This window comes from Fistularia commersonii, chromosome 8 (genome assembly GCF_037954325.1).
Source record: "Fistularia commersonii isolate RoL2024-O1a breed Wild chromosome 8, RoL_Fcom_v1.0, whole genome shotgun sequence".
NCBI classification, from domain to species: Eukaryota; Metazoa; Chordata; class Actinopteri; order Syngnathiformes; family Fistulariidae; genus Fistularia; species Fistularia commersonii.
In genome coordinates this window covers 10,691,136-10,711,045 of record NC_141291.1, presented here as the reverse complement: position 1 = coordinate 10,711,045, position 19,910 = coordinate 10,691,136, and the positions used below count along the sequence as shown (strand labels likewise).

The 19,910-nt window shown below is 39.9% G+C and overlaps 1 protein-coding gene across 2 annotated transcripts in view; it reads left to right on the top strand.

Moving 5' to 3' along the window:
• plod2 (procollagen-lysine, 2-oxoglutarate 5-dioxygenase 2) overlaps window positions 1–4,269 on the top strand; it is a 29,469-nt gene extending 25,200 nt beyond the window's left edge. For both annotated transcript variants that reach the window (XM_086151113.1, XM_086151112.1), the window contains 6 exons: window positions 894–1,007; window positions 1,237–1,302; window positions 1,479–1,583; window positions 2,761–2,907; window positions 3,096–3,221; window positions 3,325–4,269. In XM_086151113.1, the coding sequence (XP_086007239.1) occupies window positions 894–1,007; window positions 1,237–1,302; window positions 1,479–1,583; window positions 2,761–2,907; window positions 3,096–3,221; window positions 3,325–3,480 (714 nt within the window). In that variant the 3' untranslated portion in view covers window positions 3,481–4,269. The remainder of the gene's footprint in view (window positions 1–893; window positions 1,008–1,236; window positions 1,303–1,478; window positions 1,584–2,760; window positions 2,908–3,095; window positions 3,222–3,324) is intronic.
• Window positions 4,270–19,910: the final 15,641 nt, after the last annotated feature.

Genomic DNA, 19,910 nt, shown 5'->3' with positions numbered 1-19,910 from the left:
AAATCTGAGTTGCTCTATTCCCCACTTGCAGTGTCTTCACATTGGACACCAGGCAACTGGCAGCTCAATGGAAATTGATGTTGACATTTTGGTTGCAATAAAGTTTAGGTCTAAAAGTAGACATTGTGTGGGCTAGTGGGAGAAATACTTGTTTTATGTTTAACGAAAGAGAGGATCGCAGAGGAGACAGAAGGTCGGAAAACTCAACATGCAAGTCCCCTGTCCTGATGCTTTATCCCAACAGCAAACACATGCAACCAGCTACTACCTTGACTGATCTCAGACTAGGCTCTTTCCTGAAAAGCGAAGCAAAACTCACAGCTTTTCCTTTGGATGTCAGTAATTTGGGTTCTCACAGAAAGCGATCTGCTAAATAAATCATCCATTGTCCATTGCAAAAGCCTAGTCTGATAGTAGGTCCAAATCCCCCCCCCCAACACCACTCCTCATGCTTCACCGAGGAGGGAATCTCATTCCTGGATTTGCTTCGTCCCAAAATTGCCAGCACTTTTCTGTCCATATTCCCTTCATCCTTTTAGCTCACCCCCCCACCCCCACCCCCTACTTTCACAACCTTGTAAATAATCCTAGATTATTTATTGGCATTTGCGTTTCTTCCGGTTCTCTCTAGTTGCACACAACCCGTTTCAGACGTAATACACTTAAATCACTTTTTTTATTTTGAGTTTTGCCAGATTTGACGGTTATGTCAGATCGACTGCTGACGGCTTTTGAAGCAGTTATTACATCTCTTCAGTGCACTGCAAAATTTTCATGTGTTACGGTTTTTTAGATCTGAATCTCTTACAAATCCTTTATGTGAGGTACTGCAGTCATTTACTCAGTAACTTTTGTAACAAAAAACTGACTCAACTTCTCCCTGTTCCCTGCAGGGAATCTTCATGTACTTAACAAATCGCCATGACTTCGGGAGGCTAATTTCCACCGCCAATTATAACATATCTCATTATAACAGTGACTTGTGGCAAATATTTGAAAACCCTCTGGTAAGTCATGATGATCTTTCATTATTCTCTGCTCATTTAAACCAAACAATATTATAAACACTGATATGTGGATATTAGTCAGTGTTAGGCAATGCTTTGTGTTTTTTTCTTGTATGTGGCTCCTTGTGAGACGGCTTGTTTGGAAAAGGATTAGACCTCTGAGTTATGCAGGTCAGTGAACAAAACAAAAAAAAAGTCCACTAATCTGAAATTCCTTGCCTGTTTGTAGGACTGGAAGGAGAAATATATCCACCCGAACTACACCAAGATTTTTACAGAGAACTACTTGGAAGAGGTTGGTTTGTGTCAGCGTGTTCTTTATTCTCGGGGATACAGTGAACAACACAATGTCACACGCAACATCTGCTTTTTAATCAAACAAGTATTAAACTTCACCACCACTTCAGCGCAGGTGAGGTCTGACTCACATCTATTCTCGGCAGTCTCTTTACAAATGTGTTTGGATTGCAGCCCTGCCCAGATGTGTTCTGGTTCCCGGTCTTTACAGAGAGGGCCTGCGATGAAATAGTTGAGGAGATGGAGCACTACGGTTCATGGTCCGGAGGCAAACATGAGGTAAGTCCTGTGAGCTATGGTTCAGTGAATGCAGCACTGCTATTAACATAGTGACACATGTACTTACCTTTTCTTTTGGTTTCCACATCTCATTTTAAAGCCTGCAATCTCCTTAAACAATTTCCAGGGCTTCAACTAATGATTCATTTCAATGTCATCAGTGCAACCACTGCTGTAACCTTTGCACTCTTCACCCCGCCTGTCCTCTTACATAATAATTTTCCAAATATAACACAGCTTGAGACAACTGGAGTGCTTTTGCCACATTAATTTGCTGAAAAGTATTAAGTAGACATAAGAATAAAAAAGTGTGAGAAGGTGTGTTGTGAATGAATCAAAAAGACACAACAGAAATGGAAATAATACCTCTTGTTGCTGTGTGTGTGTGTATGTGCCTGTGTGTGTGTGTGTGTGTGTGTGTGTAGGTGAAGGAACGTGGATTTTTACCAACCGTTTCAGGATGGTCACATAAAAGTAGTAAAATATGAAATGATTAAAATAATTTTATGGTGATGTGATTCATTTTTATTTGTTTGGCCTTTGGATTATTAGGTGCATTTTTATTTACACTGGCAGTTATGATTCTTTATTTGATCCACTGGGGGAAATTTACAGTCGCAGCTGTAGTGTAGCTGTCAAAGGCAGCAAGCACATAAAGTTGTGAAATAATGAATCTGTAAACCATCATCCGTACTTTTAACACTGTTCAGAGGCCAATGATGAAAATTAGCCTTCTGTCTGATTGTTACATTTCCAGGAATTGTATTATACGCGCTGTAGTTGGCAAATAATGTAACAAAGTTAGAGAAGACAGTGCAATTAAAAGAAATCACAATACATTTTCAGTTCCAGTGATGGGATGCTCAACACTAAGCTTATTGAGTGTCTTCTGCACAAATGGAGTGAAGGAGCCTGTCAGCTGCTTGTCCAACACCGGGTTGAAGAATTTCTCATCTCACCTACTGTAACTTGCTAAATTCACTCAAACTTTCATAGAATCCACTTTGGAAAACGAGGAAAAAAGAACAGGCCAGAAACATTAAGAAACAGGAGATGGACAAGCATAAACAGCTTTACACAATCCGAAAGCTGTGGTGGCACACACACAAAAAGATGATGTGCCAAACTTTTCTGCTGTAATCACACTGCTATGTGTTTTATTGGCCTTCTTTTTCAGGACAGGCGAATCGCCGGCGGTTATGAAACTGTGCCGACAGATGACATTCACATGAAGCAGATTGGCTTTGATAAGGAGTGGCTGCACTTCATTAGAGAGTTTATATCGCCTGTCACTTTGAAAGTTTTCTCTGGGTACTACACCAAGGTAAGCAAACTAGGAGAAACTTCAAACATTCGACAAAGTGTATGTAACCTGGGAAAAAAACAAAAAACGAGAGACATGTTTTTACATGTGTGTGATATGGGTGAAATGTGGTCCCTGACAGTGGCTGACAGATTGGTTCATGAATGCAGCTGTCAGATGGTGTGATGTATCTTTGCTCTCCACGATAGGGGTACGCTGTGATGAACTTCGTGGTAAAATACACACCCGAGAGACAAGCATACTTAAGGCCTCACCATGATTCCTCCACCTTCACCATCAACATTGCTCTCAATAACAAAGACACAGACTTCCAGGTAAAATGCAGCAATTGGTAAAAGATGAGCAACTGCTATTATAAAATATTATTATGACATCCATCTACCATCCATCTTACAGCTACACTCTCTTTTCTTTTAGGGTGGCGGTTGCCGTTTCCATAGGTATAACTGCTCTATAGAGTCACCGAGAAAAGGCTGGAGCTTTATGCACCCAGGGCGACTAACCCACCTCCACGAGGGCCTACCCACGACCAACGGCACACGCTACATAGCAGTGTCCTTCATCGACCCTTGAACCCTCTGATTGCTGTCTACATTAGTCTTTAGACTGAACTTTTTTTTACCCCCCCTTATCATGTCTGTTTTGTTTTTTGTGCCAGAATTTTTTTTTTCTCTTTAAAAGAATTGATATTTTCAATTAAATGAATCTCTGTCAAACAGAGTGGAGAGTAAATGAGACAAAAAAAAGCAAATCATAACTTAAACCAGAAAAGACACACAGAAGCAGGATGCTGACACATTTGTGCCACAACTCCATTCCTAATTCAGCTAATGACTTGGGATTTTTTTGTGTCACCAAACTGTCATCTTCACATTTTCTGTCATTAACCGCCAGCTGTGAGCACTTCCATTGTTATGTGCATGGAGGCCTTACTGTGTTGGGGGTACAATATCACTGAATATTTATGGTACAAAAACTAGGAATGGTTACACCTGGTGCTTTTCAACCTTGAGCACCTCTGAATCGGATTTAATGTATTTGTCGGTGATTTGAAACGAGGTGTTTTTAAATCCTGACAATATTCCGATTATGATATTCACCACGTCTGGTGAGAGAGAAATCTATTTTTGTAATTTGCACACCTGAAGAAAAAAAAAAAGACAGCAGAATTCAGTATGAGTTTTGTTTTAATGAAGATAAAGATGATGTTTTACTTGAAAGTCATTTTGGGAATTGGCACCGTTCATTTTCAGGAAATAGTTCTACCGTTATTTTCTGAGAGATGCGTGTGAGTGGATTTAATAGCTCAGCAAATGTTTTTTTTTTTATTTATTGTAAAATGTAATAAAAGTCTTTACAGAATCTAGTAGCTTCTTGTTATCTGTAATGTATTTAAAGCGTCATTTTTCTGGATCATTCAGATCCCTTGTTCCCCGCTGGTTATCACATTATCAGCTCCGTGTTCATGTCTTGTCAAGTTGTTCTCCACAAAACATGACACATGTTGAAACCATCGAGCCTGGTCTGGACAGGAGGAAGCCTCAGCCGCACAGAGTAGCAACTTCACTTTCTGTTTCGACCAAGTTTACCTGAGAGTAAGTACGCATGAGAAAGTTGCCAATATCAAAAATTCTAACACTGAAGAAAAGAAAAATATCCGCACATCTTGAAGGAAGAATGTTCCAGGGTTGTGTTTCAATGTGTAGTCCGGTGGCAACAGAAGCAAATACCTGACAACATGCTGAAAAACGTTTCACTCCAACAATAAATGATATATAAGCCTAAGCATTGTCCTCCTGTCATGAAATATAGTTTAATGTCAAACTGATCAATCATTATCAGATTGATTGCTCTCCTGCTGAGGCCTGAGTACAGGTCGGCGTAAGCACATGTCTACACTGCTGAAACCCGGGCAGGGGCTTAATTTCTGAGTGAGAGTGGTGGGAATGTGCGGTACGTGTGTGTGTGTGTGTTAGTGTGTTTGTGTGGAGGGGGGCATGAGGAGGAGATGTAGGTCAGCTTGGAGGAGAGGTTCTACCCTGAAAGAACTCTTTGTGGCCGGCTTTCCCCCTGCCCTGCCCTGTGTCCACATTCTGAAAGGTGACATTGATCCCAGGCAGGCATGCAGGAAACCTGCATACCTCCTGAACACACACTCTCACAGGGAATGTTTTATCAGAAGACATAAATGGAGAGAAAATAAACGTGTTCTCAAAAGTGATTAATTTGTAAAAGCAAATATTAAGAATAATCGCTATTTGAAATAATAGCAGGGGCTGCTAACATCTTTTTAATAATAACAAAATCCAGCTTTAATGGTATTAATGGTCCAAGCGTAACATATCAAAAGGCCAGAAACTACTAAATCATAAAGATGAGAGATACAGTTCGGTTCCAAAGTATATTCAAGTGCGCCACAAACTGCAGGGCAGTCTGTGACATGTTGGGATTTGGATATTTTTCCCGCAAACACTCTGGACAAAAAAAAAAAAAATTGCCCATGGTTTCCCGGAAAGCAACTGTCCTGTGTGGAAGATGTGAGCAGTTCCAGCTTTTTTCCCTTAATTTATCTTATTTCTTTTTAATGCTACCCTAAAATCCGAAGAATAAGACACAGAAAAATTTCAAGTTTACAGGAAGTGTTTGATCTGCCACTTTCACTGCACTAAGTACAAAGAATGTAAATTCAGTGATAATAATATATGCTAAAATATTGATGGTTAACTGATTAACTAGCACAAGCAGAATCCGCAGCGCGTACATGGGCCCATGTTACGACTTCAGCAGGTGTTTGGTCATAAACCAAATGCGTTGACAAAGTGGAATTTCCAGTTAATGTGGAAGTTAATCAAAGTCAATCAGACACAAATGTCATCCTCATGTTGCACTCGAGTCGATATGGAGGAAAATTCAGTGTCACAAGAACTTCTGCATTCACCGATCATCAGTCCATTCCAGTGATGTTGAAAAAGCAGTTGAATACAAAAACAGAACATACTTTATCCTGTAAGGACATTGAAAATGTAAACAATATAGATTTTGAAAAATGCCAAGTCATCAATGTGATATGGGTACGTGGTAGATCTAAAGATGCTTATAAATTATATAAGCATATATATATATATATATATATATATATATATATATATATATATATATATGTACACAAACTAAAAATAGTTGTGCTTGATTGTCAAATCAATGGGATTAATCTTGAGTTAGGAACTAAAAAAACTAAAAAAGGGCTAATAAAGGTACCTTCTGTGTTAACTGTGAGTTAAAAAAATTCTCATTTTATTATAAAAGAAATCCACAAAACAGCAAGTGGTGCCTTTTCACTTTTACCGAAATTAAGCAAAAGAGACCAAAAAGCACTTGAGAGTGCTTATTTTCATTTGCAGTCAGTTTTCAGTGAATGTTTGATATCTTAGGGACAACTGAACAGTCAAAGGCAGTCATAACTTATCATAATGGAAAATACAACAGTGAGCTCATGCAGGTGTTTTAAAAAGTTTTTGGCAAAGGAAAAAAATAAATCACATCTCTGTTTCACATAGAAACATATGATTTGGTATGTTTAATTGCCCCCCCACCCCTTTTATGTATTTCTTGGCAGTATGGATAGCATAGAACAGTATCCCTTTCCATTTCAAACCTCTGCTTCTCATCTCATATACATATAAGAATAGAAATATTTTCATGACAGATATAAAAATGAAACATTATTTAACTTCTGTATCAATCAACATCATTTCATCATTTCAAGTCTGTAAGCCTAATGCAATTAAACTTGGTCAACCAATCGGTATCATCTGAAGGACGTCAACTATGTTTGTGTGATGTATATATACACTATGCTGTTCCTGGTGAACCCAATGCACATTTCTCAAATTACATATGGAAGGGGGGGCCCTGGATGGGGGTATCTGAGTTCAGGCAAGTAGAGCTATGACTCAGACATCAGTGGAAAAGTACTGGAATGACACAAGTGCAGAAGGGAAATGTTCAATAGAGCTCCGGACATGGATTTGAGCATGGGTGGGTGCAGGTATGTCCTCGAATGTCCAGAATTGTCTCTTGTGTATTCAGTGCAGTGAAAGTTCAGTTAACCTCTGACAAATGACTTGAAGAATGAGGCCTACATCCATTATCTTCGTTTAACCAAGAAGTCATACAATAATAAAACTGAATATGGTTTATTCCTCTGTGACCATTCAATGTTTTAGTGAGAACCGCTTGACATGTCTTGGCCCAGCGTTGGCCAACAGTGGTCAAAGTTTATTTTCTCAATCAATTGTCCCATTGCTGGTAACAGAATTTAGAAAATGTCAAGTCATCAATGTGATATTGGTACAAGATAGATCTAAAGCTGCTTATAAGTCTAATAAATGTTACAATCGAGAGAGGATAAGAATTGGTCGATGTCTGGTTCCATTTCCCCAGAAGTTACTTAATAGAGTACATGGGTTTTTAATCGGTAGACAAATGGGAGATGTTCAGCCTCCTGATTTTGACTTGGGAAATGTTGGCACCCGGCGTGTCGATGCCACAAGAAAAAAAACAGCAAAAGCACTGACAATAAATGCAACCCTTGAGGAAAAATGCATTGAACGCCTGAGCAGCAAAAGTCACCGATTCTGTTCAACACCATGTTGTTATTGAGAGCCAATGCCCCCAGGTGATTCTTGTCCCGTCGTTATTTAAAGATCTTGTATTTTACTCTCAAAATTTCAGTTGCAGTCCAAATGAATGTGTATGTGTTTATTTGAGAATCTTTATTTAACCCTATATACTTTCCTCATCATACAGAGCCAGCTGGAGAAAATGGGCCTTTAAATCCTTAATTTTAACAGCTTCAAACTGTTAACAGCTGCAGCCCCAACACTTTATGAAACTTTTGTTAGGGAACTTTCTAAAGGTCTCCAAAAAAGAATGTGGGAGTCAGCAAAGGCTGGCACTCTTAAAAAGTGTACTAGGAATTCCTATAATATCAGGCTAATATTCATTGCAGGTAATTATTTCATTCGTGTGTTCAGCTTGTCAGGTATAATCTGATGTAGTGAGCATGGCTCATACGCTATAATTTATCAAAAATGTCATTAAATAGGTGTTTAGTGTCTTACATAATGCTTTGGTAATCAAATGGATCCTCAGACCACAATATCAATTACCACCGAGTGTATGCTTTGGCAGCATCAGCACACTCCCTTATACCAACCTGACTGTTTACCATCTCAGTGTAAACTGGATGCAAGTGCTACTTAGCAAAATTACACAGCAACATGAAAAACCCACTTGTAACCCCACACTCCCTGACAGATATTGATTCATGGAAAAGATTAAAAAGAAATGTAATTGAAGACATAGGGAGATGGGTGCTTGTCAAAAGCCACAGTTCCTGCATTTATAGCAAGCAGAGCAAAATACAGGTCACACGTATCTTTCCTCAGATAGTTTGAGTAATTTGAAATTATTTTTGGTGTGTTCAGTGGCTCCTTTGATCGGGTATAACTGCAGAAGAAAGCATGGGCATGTAGAGTATGTATGTGTTTGTATGTCCCACAGTATGTATATGAGGGGGCTACCTGTCTTAGGCTGATGCAGAATTACAGCATCTAGGAGCCCCCATGGGGGGAAGAGACTAGCAGGCTATTTCTGATCAACACGTCAAACACCGGGAACACAGACAGTTGACTGAATGACAACTTAGCAAGAAATGTACAGGCCGATCAGAGACTATGAATTCCATGACTGTTTTATAGCTGTCATGTAATAAAATATAGTGATGACTTATTGGTGGTGCAGGATATGCAACCAATGATGGATGGATGGACTTATTAGTGGGGTGACGTCATTGGTTACTTTCAATCCAACATTAATAGAAAACAGACGGTTGCACAAGTGAAGCGGCTATGCTTAGAAGAGACATCTGACACTTTGACAAAAGTAGAAATCTAAACCAAAAGTAAAGTTTAGGATGCACTTTAGTTCCTACAGGTAAACCCAAATCCTAAATGGAAATAAATAACTGCATAGGTTGGCTTTTGTTTTTGCAGAAAAGTGCACACATTTTAGCTTAATTGTTTTACTGAACTTACATTGCCTGTTTTCTGTATGCATCCCATATTGTGCCACATTGTATTGTAATTTCAAGATAAGTAGTTGCAGCAGGACTGTCTGTGATCTATTTTTTCTTAATGATAAGAGGGACAGGTCCGTGACATGAGAACGTTCCCACCATAGCGTTTGACCTCATGGCATAGAAAGCCCTTCCCTTGGGCTGTTTACTCACTATAATTGCATGCTGCAGCTCTGTGGCTCTTGTTGGATAGCACTTCATCAAGCTCTGTCTGATACTCATGCAGAAGAATCCCTCAGGAGGGGTGTGTTTGTTTTGAGACATCTACTGTATGCGAACTTATTGCCCTCTGCAGTAATACAGCAGTAAACTGGTAATCTTGTGACCACAGCACATCAAGACAAAACCAGTGGTGATCCACCCTAATCCTTCTAATTGGCTCTTTGGCTCCCACTTAAAAGACCGACCACAAGTGAGGTTTTTTTTTTCTCCCTTGGATGCCTCAATTGTTTTTATAAAGGAAATCGTCCACCCTGGACGTTGTGGTCTGCAGCTTGGTGTCGTGGCATCCTGCCTCAGTCTGGGCACCCTGGCATAGCCCTCTTATGTTTTGACTTTCACAAGTTTATGCAGAGGGTAAATCCTGGTCAAGAATACTATCCACGCAATACTGAAATACCAAATCATATTTCGTAGGTTTTTCTCATAAGAAACATAATTTTTCACAGTGTGTGATGATTATATTGACTTTCTTCATGAGATATCAATGAATCTATTTAATTTTTGATGATTTTATTACCAGATTGGAAAAAATTATGCAGCCTCACAAGGGCACAGGCCAGTGCAGAGGGTTGCGTCAGGAAGGGCATCCTGCATAAAACTTGTGCCAATACCAAACATGTGAATCAAACAAATCTCCTACCGGATCGATTCAAGCTCTAGATTAACAAAAGCTGCCATTGGTGCTTATAACCTGCAGTTTACCAGTGAAAATTGGGCTACTGTGTCGTAGAAGGAGAGGAGGATTGTGTGTTCGATAGCAGAGAGAGAAGAGGGAAGGAACTGACTGGGACTTAGAGTAGGGACTTTGAATATTAGGACGATGACAGGAAAAGGTAGAGAGTTGGTTAACAGGATGCAGAGACGGAAGGTAGATATACTGTGCGTCCAGGAGACCAGGTGGAAAGGTAGTAATGCTAGAAGCTTAGGAGCAGGTTTTAAGTTGTACTGTCATGGTACTGACAGGAAGTGACATGGAGTAGGAGTTATTCTGAAGGAGGAGTTTGTGAGGAATGTTCTGGGGGTGAAAAGAATGTCAGATAGACCTATGAGTCTGAAACTGGAAATGGAAGGTGTAATGCTCAATGTTGTTAGTGGCTATGCCTGACAGGTGGGATGTGAGCTAGGGGAGAAGGAGAAGTTCTGGAATGAGTAAGATGAATTGATGTAGAGCGGCGGTAGGAGATAGACGAGGTAACCTGAAAGAGATCAGTGACTGCAAAGTAGTTGTAGGTGAGAGTGTAGCCGGACAGCATTTGTGGTGGTTTGATCAAGGGGACAAAGGCAGAGAAGACAAAATGGTAGAAGCTGAAAAGGGAGGAGTGTTGTATGGTTTGAAAGGAGTCGTTGAAAAAGGCTCTGGGTGGTCAGGGAGAGTTCCCAGATGACTGGACAACTACAGCTGATGTGATCAGGGAGACATGTTGGAGAGTACTTGGTGTGTCGCCTTAAGTGGTGAGGTGTGCTGTAGGTGTAACAAAGAAGTTCAAGGTGGAGGTGAGGCTTCAGCAGGGATCAGCTCTAAGCCCCCTCTTGTTTGCAGTAATGATGGACAGGCTGACAAATGAGGTTAGACAGAAATCTCAATAGACCATGATGTTTGCACATGACGTTATGATCTGTAGTGAGACCAGATAACAGGTTGAGGAAAATCTTGAGAGGTGGAGATATGCCCTGGAAAGGAGAGGAATGAAGCTTAGTCATAGCAAGACAGAATATATGTGTGTGAATGAGAGGAACCTGAGTGGAACGGTGAGGCTACAGGGAGTGGAGATCAAGAAGTTGGAGGACTTCAAGCACTAAGGGTCAACAGTCCAGCGCAATGGAAACCAGTCAAAGAAATGGGTTCAAGCAGCTTGGAATGGGTGGATAAAAGTGTCCGGGGTGCTTTGCAATAGAAAACTATCAGCCTGAATATAAGGAAAGGTGTATAAGACAGAGGTGGGACGAGCGATGTTGTATGCTCTCGAAACAGTGACAATGACGAAAAGAAAGGAGGCAGAGCTGGAGGTTCCAGAGAGGAAGATGTTGAGGTTCTCTTTGGTAGTGACGAGCATGGATAGAATCAAGACTGAGTCCATCAGAATGACACCACGTTAGATGTTTTGGAAAGAAGGTCAGAGAAGCGGAGATGGTTAGGTCATGTACAGAGGGGGGCTGGCGTATATATTGGTAGATACAGTAAATGGTTGGAACTGCCAGGCAGGAGGTCTAGAGGATGACCAAGGAGAAGATTTATGGGCAAAGCCAGAGAGGGTAAGTTAGTTGGTGTGAGAGAGGAGGATAAAGAGAATAGGGTTAGAAGGCGATGGTTGATTCGCTGTGGCGACCCCTGAAGGGAAAAGCTAAGAGGAAAAGAAAACGACCAAATTTGGTAAAATATGCTTCAAGATAGGTTGTGGGACATCTCTCCTGGAGCTACATAAACATTGCAATGAAATAGCTAATACCAGGGGTCTCGTGTATGAGCCACAAGTGCTCAATTTTAGAATGAGAAGGAAGTTTTGTGCGATCAAACCCCAAAGATAAATATCTGACATGCTAATTCGGTCAGAGGAAATGAAATATTTCAAGTTGGAATATTTCACCATAAATGGCATTGTTGACAGAGGGTGAAAGGATTCAAAACAACAAGACTGTTAAATCGCTCTTTTTAATTAATGCACTTTCAAATGTATTACTAATTGAATTGAATTGTGCCTGGGTTCTGGGTTGCGGAGCTGTGAGGAAATACAGCTGTAAGCCGTAACCACTCAAGCACAGAACAAATGTCATATGTAATAAATAATTATTCCATTTCTATAGATTTTTCTCGTAACGTTAACTATTACCTCTATGTAAAACTACATTAAATTACTTTTGCATTACTATTGAATTGCTTCACGGTCTTGCTATTGCGTGCTGTTTGCGGTGATAGGACAGAAACTGCAATCACCATAAACCTGTACCGTACTGCTTTATGTAATTGTAGGGTTCGTTTGATGCAACTGAAGGTTTAACCTGAATTTAGCAGTCGGTCTGCTCTATGGGAATACTTTAGTGTTTGAAGGTCAAACTTTGGTTGTAAAACAAGTGCAGAGCACAATGCTGAAGTCAAGCACTGGTCATTATGGAGCACATGGGACCACCCCTAGACTTGCTTCCTCCCTTGACATGTAGTTTGTAAACCTCGGAAATCTATGTAGCTGCAAATCAGTGCCGTCTCCCTGAAAAGTTACAGCCTAAAAGATGTCCCCAAGGACCAAAGGTTCTTCGGGGTTTCTTCCAGTCTCTTCCCACAGACATCAGTTCTCAAAGTAGTACTGCCAACGAATGCTTATCAGCAGTAACACGGTAAGTCCCTTTCAAAATACCAAATACACCCCGGTGTGTCAAAGGCATCGTCTCCACAGATGTTGTTGCCGTCCTGAGGTTTACTATACAAGACATCATCGAGGTATACAGTTGCTAGATGTTCTAATTAAACTATTCCATAAATCACATATGTCAAACAGCTTTATGACTCTCAGGAGCAGTCTGAGAAGACCACAGTATTTGTATTTGTTGAGTTTTTTTTCCCATTTTGTCATGATGTGTCATGATTCTTTCTCTTTCCCTATAATAGTGCAACTGTTTTCGAAATATGTGGAGGACATGCACTTTTTTTGGAACTTTAATTTTAATTTCTGGATGCCAATTGCCCATTACAGGAACTCCCAATAGGCCCTCCTGTTTTAATGTTGCTATAACTGAACAATCCCACCTTTTCAATATAGCCCCTACTCGTAGAGACTCAGATCATTAAGCTAACACAATTATATACTTTGCTTGTCATCTAGTTTGTTCTGCCCATTGTCAGGTGACAATGCGACAAGACTAATAGTGTAATTAATCTTGTGGATAGGGCTATTTGTGGATTGGATACTCATTAGACAAAATTGCCGTAAAATTAGATGTGTCAGTTTCAGTTGTTTAGCTTTAGGATCACCATCTGACACATTTATATGACAAGATTCTGCAATACATTTGAGTTATTGTCAGGAACGAGCGCCATTTATGGACATATGTTTCCAGTGTTGGGCATAAATATTAAGATAAGCTTACTAAAGCCTTACATGTTGTTTAACATCTGACCATGCACGTTGCAGAGGAAGACAGAAATATGACGCTTGTTTCTATGATGTAAAAGACATGTGGTTATTTATTTTTTTGGCAAATTGTGTTGATTCTGCAGAAATGCCCTTTTAACAGCAGCTGTCCATATATCAACGGGTGAATTTACTCCAGTTGTCGACAGTCTCTCTCATGGACCATTCAACCAACCAACCATTCAACCAATCAACTAATCAATTCATTCATTTTCAGCCGTCTTTCCCAAAATTAACAAAATAGAGACTTGTGGCTCAAACTGGTTTTGGAAGTAACAGGAAAGCAGTTGCTGGTTAAACTGGTTAAAATATAAATGTAATAAAATCATAATTTTTAAATTACTTGTAAAGTATGGCTGAAACAAAACATTTATAATGATTCAGAAAAAAAAAACTGATGGAATAAAGAATGTATTTCAGTACAATTGATCAATTTAGAACAAGTGGGCTCTATCACAACATCAATAATTCTTTGGTTACAAAGTTACCGCTAACACCAGATGTTTTATATGGATTTACAGCTTAAAAATCAAACCTGAGGTTTAAAGCGAATACATAACCTCATCTGTTATACTGAAACAGGGAAAAAAAACTATTAGAAAACCGGCAATGGCCACTCTTTATCTTCAGTGTGTGTCATGGCCTTATTCAGTTCAGGCATTTTTTACCACTTTATTTTGTCTGAAAAAGAACCTCTGGTTCAGTCCTTCCTGTAATACATGTGGACATCTTCTGCCGGCTGTCACTCTTCCCATGACCCACGCTGGCAGGATTCGGGTCACCTATATTTAAATTTAAATCAGATTTCTTGTCACCTCTTTGAGCTGTGCCCTTTTCTCAGACTTCCTAGTGGAACGCTAGAAGATTACTGTTCCCAAAACAGTCGGTCAAAAACCCAGTTCCAATTACGTGGAAGACAGCAATTTTATTCACACCTGTCATAGATTGACATGATAAATGGACAGAGCAAAGAGTAATTTGATTAGAAAATTAAACAAGGCAAAGGAAGTCATGCTCAAATGTACAAATGTTAAGTCTTCTCACCAAGTTTTCCAGTCATGCATACTCGTACAGTAGCAGGATTCTAACTGAATGCCAGCTGTGTGTGTCTTGCACACTGGATAAAACCCAGACCACATTATAAATGTTACCAGAACCCCCGCAACAAACAAATGGGTTCTGTGAGGATCCCTATCCTTTGTAGTTCCTCAGTTTTCTTTGGGTTTCCGAGCCTGCTCCTTCATATTTCACATACTTGCCCAAAACTCAGTAGCGTCATATTTGTTAAATTATGAAAAAAAGGCCTGTCCCTATTATAATTTACCTCCGAAAAACTAGAATTTGAGGAAATATAGCGCTTTTCATGTACTGATGCACAGTATATGGGAAGCTCATCTCATCTGATACTGCTCTATTTTCCATCGAAGCTACAGCAAACAACGCCTTCTGTCACATAGACGGAGAGGAAAAGCAACACTTAATCCATTCAAGGAATATTTTAACTTCGGAAAATCAAAGTCCTTCAAACTGTTCATTTAATTCACTTGGTTAGCTGAAATTACTGGACTTTAATGGAGATTGGACTGTTTTTGCCCACGTACATAATCATGCATAATTAACACCTATTTTCACTTGGTACACATATGGCCAGTTAACTATCTGAACTTATGTGTGTTAAATACTTTTTGTCGCTCCCATCTGGCCTAAAAAAATCTCTGTGAATAGAAGAAAATTCCATAATTGTCAAATGAATGGTTATTAGCCATATGTGGCACTGTACCTGAGCTTTTTGCACTTAAATGTATGGACTAGGCTCCTGAAAAATACACATCATATCAGAAAAAAATCACAAGGCAAATGTCCAGAGATTTGGCAGGGAAATTATATCGGCATTATAATAATGATCTCAAATGGATCTCAAGTGAGCCATGTTGGAATGAATACCATATAGCTTGAAGGAATGTCTCCCCCGACCAAGAGCATACACCGCCAGTGGTATGTATTGTTTTTCTAAAATGTGTGGCACACTCCTCAGTTTTACACAAGGAACAGAGGGGGGCTAAGGTTCTATCGGGGTAACAAGCGTGAGAGAAATTCACTTGCAGAATGCGTCTGAGATGGGGCTAAACTCGGCTGGATGAGCAAAAAAAGGCACCGGGGGAGAGGGGGGGGGGTTCAGGTGTTTTGCCCGTAGAGTTAAAGTCTTACTTCCAGGATGGCCGGACAGCCAGGGCTCCAAATGTGGGACATTTAAAGAGCAGCCTGAAACAAATGAGTCACGGTAGTCTCGACAAGGCTGACATCATTTCCTTTTAGCTTCACTGGGTCCGGAATGCGAACCCCCTCTCCCCCCCGTGTTCATCGCCCCCGCCCACTGACTCACCCGCCAGCCATGATTCTTCGGTAAGTTTGGATCAGACAAAGCTGTGAAATTAATTCACAGTGAAGGCAACATTCTTAAAAATAACATTCCCTCCATAAAATTAAACATGGAAACCAGATAAGGAGTGCACACTCTCAAAACTCAGTCATCATCTTTTCATGCACAAAAAAAGCCCCCCTGAAAAGGTTGTATGATTGTTGATATATTTCAGACTGCTATTTGTAGGGTTGTGCTGTAATCCAGCCTTGTCAAATTGCAGGGTTGTGCCACCAAAATAGGCATATAGTCATTTTTTTTCTTCCATTATGTCAGATGGAACATCACTCTAAATGCTGGATTTAATGTAGTTACAACCAAAATCTGAAGAAATACGGCGGGATTCAAATGCGGGTATGTCAGACACAGAACAAAACTTGGGAAGTATCAATTCTGGCTGCAGCTTAGTGAATTCTGGGGAATTATGTCTGTACAACAAAGTGCTTCCCCACATTTTGTGACTCAGACCAGATAAGACATGCATTTTTTCATGGCTTGAATGTGAGAATGAGACCTCAGAGAGATTTACATCATGACCGGATCTCTCCAACCTTTCTGCATGGTGACAGACGTGTGGTGAGTGACCTATGGGAGTGGACTAGAGGCAATCATGCAACACTGTAAAACGAACCCTCTCAGGAGATTTGGTGTTTTTTGAGTCCCGGATAGACACTGTACATATAATAATGGTAATTAAGGCCTGCTACTTCTGCCTTGAAAAAATGTCTGAGAGGCTTTGCTCTCCTGGAATGTGCCGGCTGGCACGGACAATTTAGTTTGAAGTTGTATGCTTCTTTTTTTTTAATATATATTACCTTAATTCACTTCAAATTTGCACAATTAATTTTAACTGTACACAGGTGAATTCTTGATATTTTCCATAATTTCGCTGTTTGCTGACTGGCAAATCAACTCAAAGTTTCCATTTAATCCAGAGGGAAGTTCTTATAGCCCACGGCTACAAGAAACACTATTGACACGACTCATTAGTAGAACGTCTTTTTTTGGAAAAATTAACTTTTGACCTTTTAAAAGTCAGAGTAGACACGCAGCCAAACACAGCAAGTTAAGAAGAATGCCTCTCACATGAGGCCAACATAAATTGTCCCATTTGACAATCCAGAGTTTGTATTTGTAAGGTCCAAAAAGGTCAAATAAATGGAATAAAACAACATTGGTGATCATCAGTGAAACATTTTCTCCCCACAACCTTCTTCAATAATAAACTAGCTTGTCCTTCTTCATAGTTCATCTATTAGTGAACCCAGCAGTTAGTTTGTTAAACCCAGCTGAAGGTATCCAGCCTTTACTCCAAATTTGGTCCTCCGGTCATCTGAGCTCATACTTGAGATGTTTTAAAAAGGGGTTCAATTTGATATATTTTGGACCACATGAAAACATTTAATAGCATAATAATACGTCCATCATGGGTTGGGAATCCGCGACAGTTGCGGCTCCCCGGAGTCCGTGGCCCCTCCTCTACTTAGTCTAGTCCCCTGGGTGGTGCGTCAACACAGCTGTTCAAGCCCAGAGACGAAGACAGTCTGTGTATGTGTGTGTGTATTTAGTCTATTAGGAGTCAACCTGAGGCCAAATGACACCAAATACACACCACTGAGAAGAAAATGAAAGGTATAAGTAAATAATCCCAAACAGAAGAAGAAACTGACTTATCACTTTTGTGTTCCTTTATGTTTTTACAACTTGGATAGACTGACAAGAAAAATGAGGCATTATTCATACTGTGTGACATAAAAAATACCCTAAAAGAAAAAAATAATTTTAAATGTTTTGGGGGGAAAATAATGCAGGCTCTGTCCGTCAAACTGTCGCTGTGATGATGTCTATCCACAGATATGTTACAAGCATTAAAACCACATTATTCATATGCAAGATATCATTCACAAAATCAGGGAAGGGATTTAAAAACAAAATCTCTCAAACATTTTTTTTGAAATTAAAAGGCCAACCAACACTGATAAAGTAGCATGTATGCCAAACAATCCAAATTGGAAAAAAAGTGAAAAATATCAAAAGTTGACTGATGCTGTCAACACCATGAACAAGAAAGCAGCATTTCAAATGAAAAAGAAACATTTGATCGCCTAGATGAGAAGCTGTCTGCCTGCAACTGTCCCACTATTATTCCCCCTTGTGGCTGGTGATTGGGCTCAGAATAAACCCTCAGGGTGAAGCTGCTGTCATCATCTCTTAATACCTGCCTTGGGTCTCTTCATCTAATCTGATATTGCAGCCAAATAAATACAATTTATATTTAACATAAACGCTGATGCCCCAAATCCTCTAAGTCAAACATCTAAAATGATCTCGATTAAGTCAAAAGCTTTAATTGATAGCCTTTGACCACAGGGCGGCGCCAGTGAGATGCAAATGGATTTCTGCAGGCTGTAAATGTTGAACTCCATGACTAACTGCTTGCTGGGGCTGTGAGCTCCTAGTCCTAATTGACGATGTGGGTTTTTGGTTTCTGCGCCGTTCATCGGGAGCAAACTGGGTCATGATTTATAAACATCATTTAATAATAATGCCAATTCATTAGTGCAAGATCCAAGCAATCTCTTTCATCAGTTGGATAGAAGAATGCCACTGGGGGCTTGAAAGCAGGTCAAGATGCAGGGATGCAGGAAGTTGGGGGTAAACAGTAGTGAACATTTACTGGCTTAGTGTGGCTCTATGGCGGATATCTGTGCCTTCGGTGAAACTGATCAAAAAATGTCTCTTTACAAACAAGAGATTTCGTAAAAGACTCTGTGATGCATGAACAGTGACAGCAATGACAAGAGGACAAACCTTTGTGTAAATACATTTTACTCTCAGGCCCCATTTTAGAAACCCTATCTTCAAACCAAAATATGCAGGATAATTAACTTTAAGTTGAACTGTGAAATAAAGGGGATCATGGATCCATACATGATGAACATCTGTAGTCGGATGTGACTCAATTGTCCTGTAGCTGAGGGCACAGGACTTTCCTCAGGGCACGTGGCGAACAGCTGAAGGATAAGGGGACTCATCTCGCCAAGGTTTGTGGTTGAGTGACAGGGATAGGAAATAAGCGGATGGCGGTTGGCTCTCACACTGCTCTTTGAGACTGATTAATGACAACGCTCTGGAGCCCTTTGTTCTTGTGTTACTGAACTGGGAACTGATTCATGGACACTGTTCATTATAAATGCAAACATGCCGCCGTAGAAAAAAATATCTTGTGAAAACAAAGTTAAATCTTCGGATTTGGGGATTCTGGTTTTTCAAAATGGCACTGAGAAAGATGCCACAAGTTAAAAAGAACAAAAAAAACTACTCTCAAAAGGTCAAAAAGTGATTGTTTCGCATGTGATGAAAATAAATGTAATGAGATTCGAGTACACAGGAACACTGCACGGAACAATTTCGATCTACTTCTCGTGTTATTGTGGTGGTGGAAAATGATATGAAATACAATAACACAAATGAGGACAGTGAAAGCTGCGGCATGATTGGATAGTTTGTCACCTGTCGCACTGACATTCCCCCAGGGTCAATTGACTTCAAGCCATGTCTATTAAGTCCATCGCTGACACTCTGCTCAGTAACAAATGAGGACATTGGGCCAGTTCCTCAATGCTGAGACATGTTGAATCCCCAAAGTTTTTTTTTGACCACCCTCTGCAAGAACCTTGAACGAGGAGAATAAACTCAGCTGAGAATAAAAGCTAGTTGGGTCCAAAGACAGTTTTCAATATCTGGGTTATAGTTGACCATTTAGGGAAAATCCATTAATCAATTATGATATGTCTGGTGCACATGCACAGGACATATTCAATTTCACACCACTGCATCACAATAATTTGTTTAGCATCATAGAATTGAGGTAAAACACACACACACATATGTACAAACAAATGTATACACGCACAAACCTAACATTTAATTCAAGTGTATAGGTGGAGAAATACAAACGTCTATGCAGCGAAAAAAGTTTGAAAAAATAAAGCTTGATGTAATATAGTGTTCTTTCAGTTACATCGTCCTACTGGCTCTCTGGAGTTACTTCTGTCAGCAAAGTGCAAGGTAGAAGTGATGGCAGAAGGGCAACAGC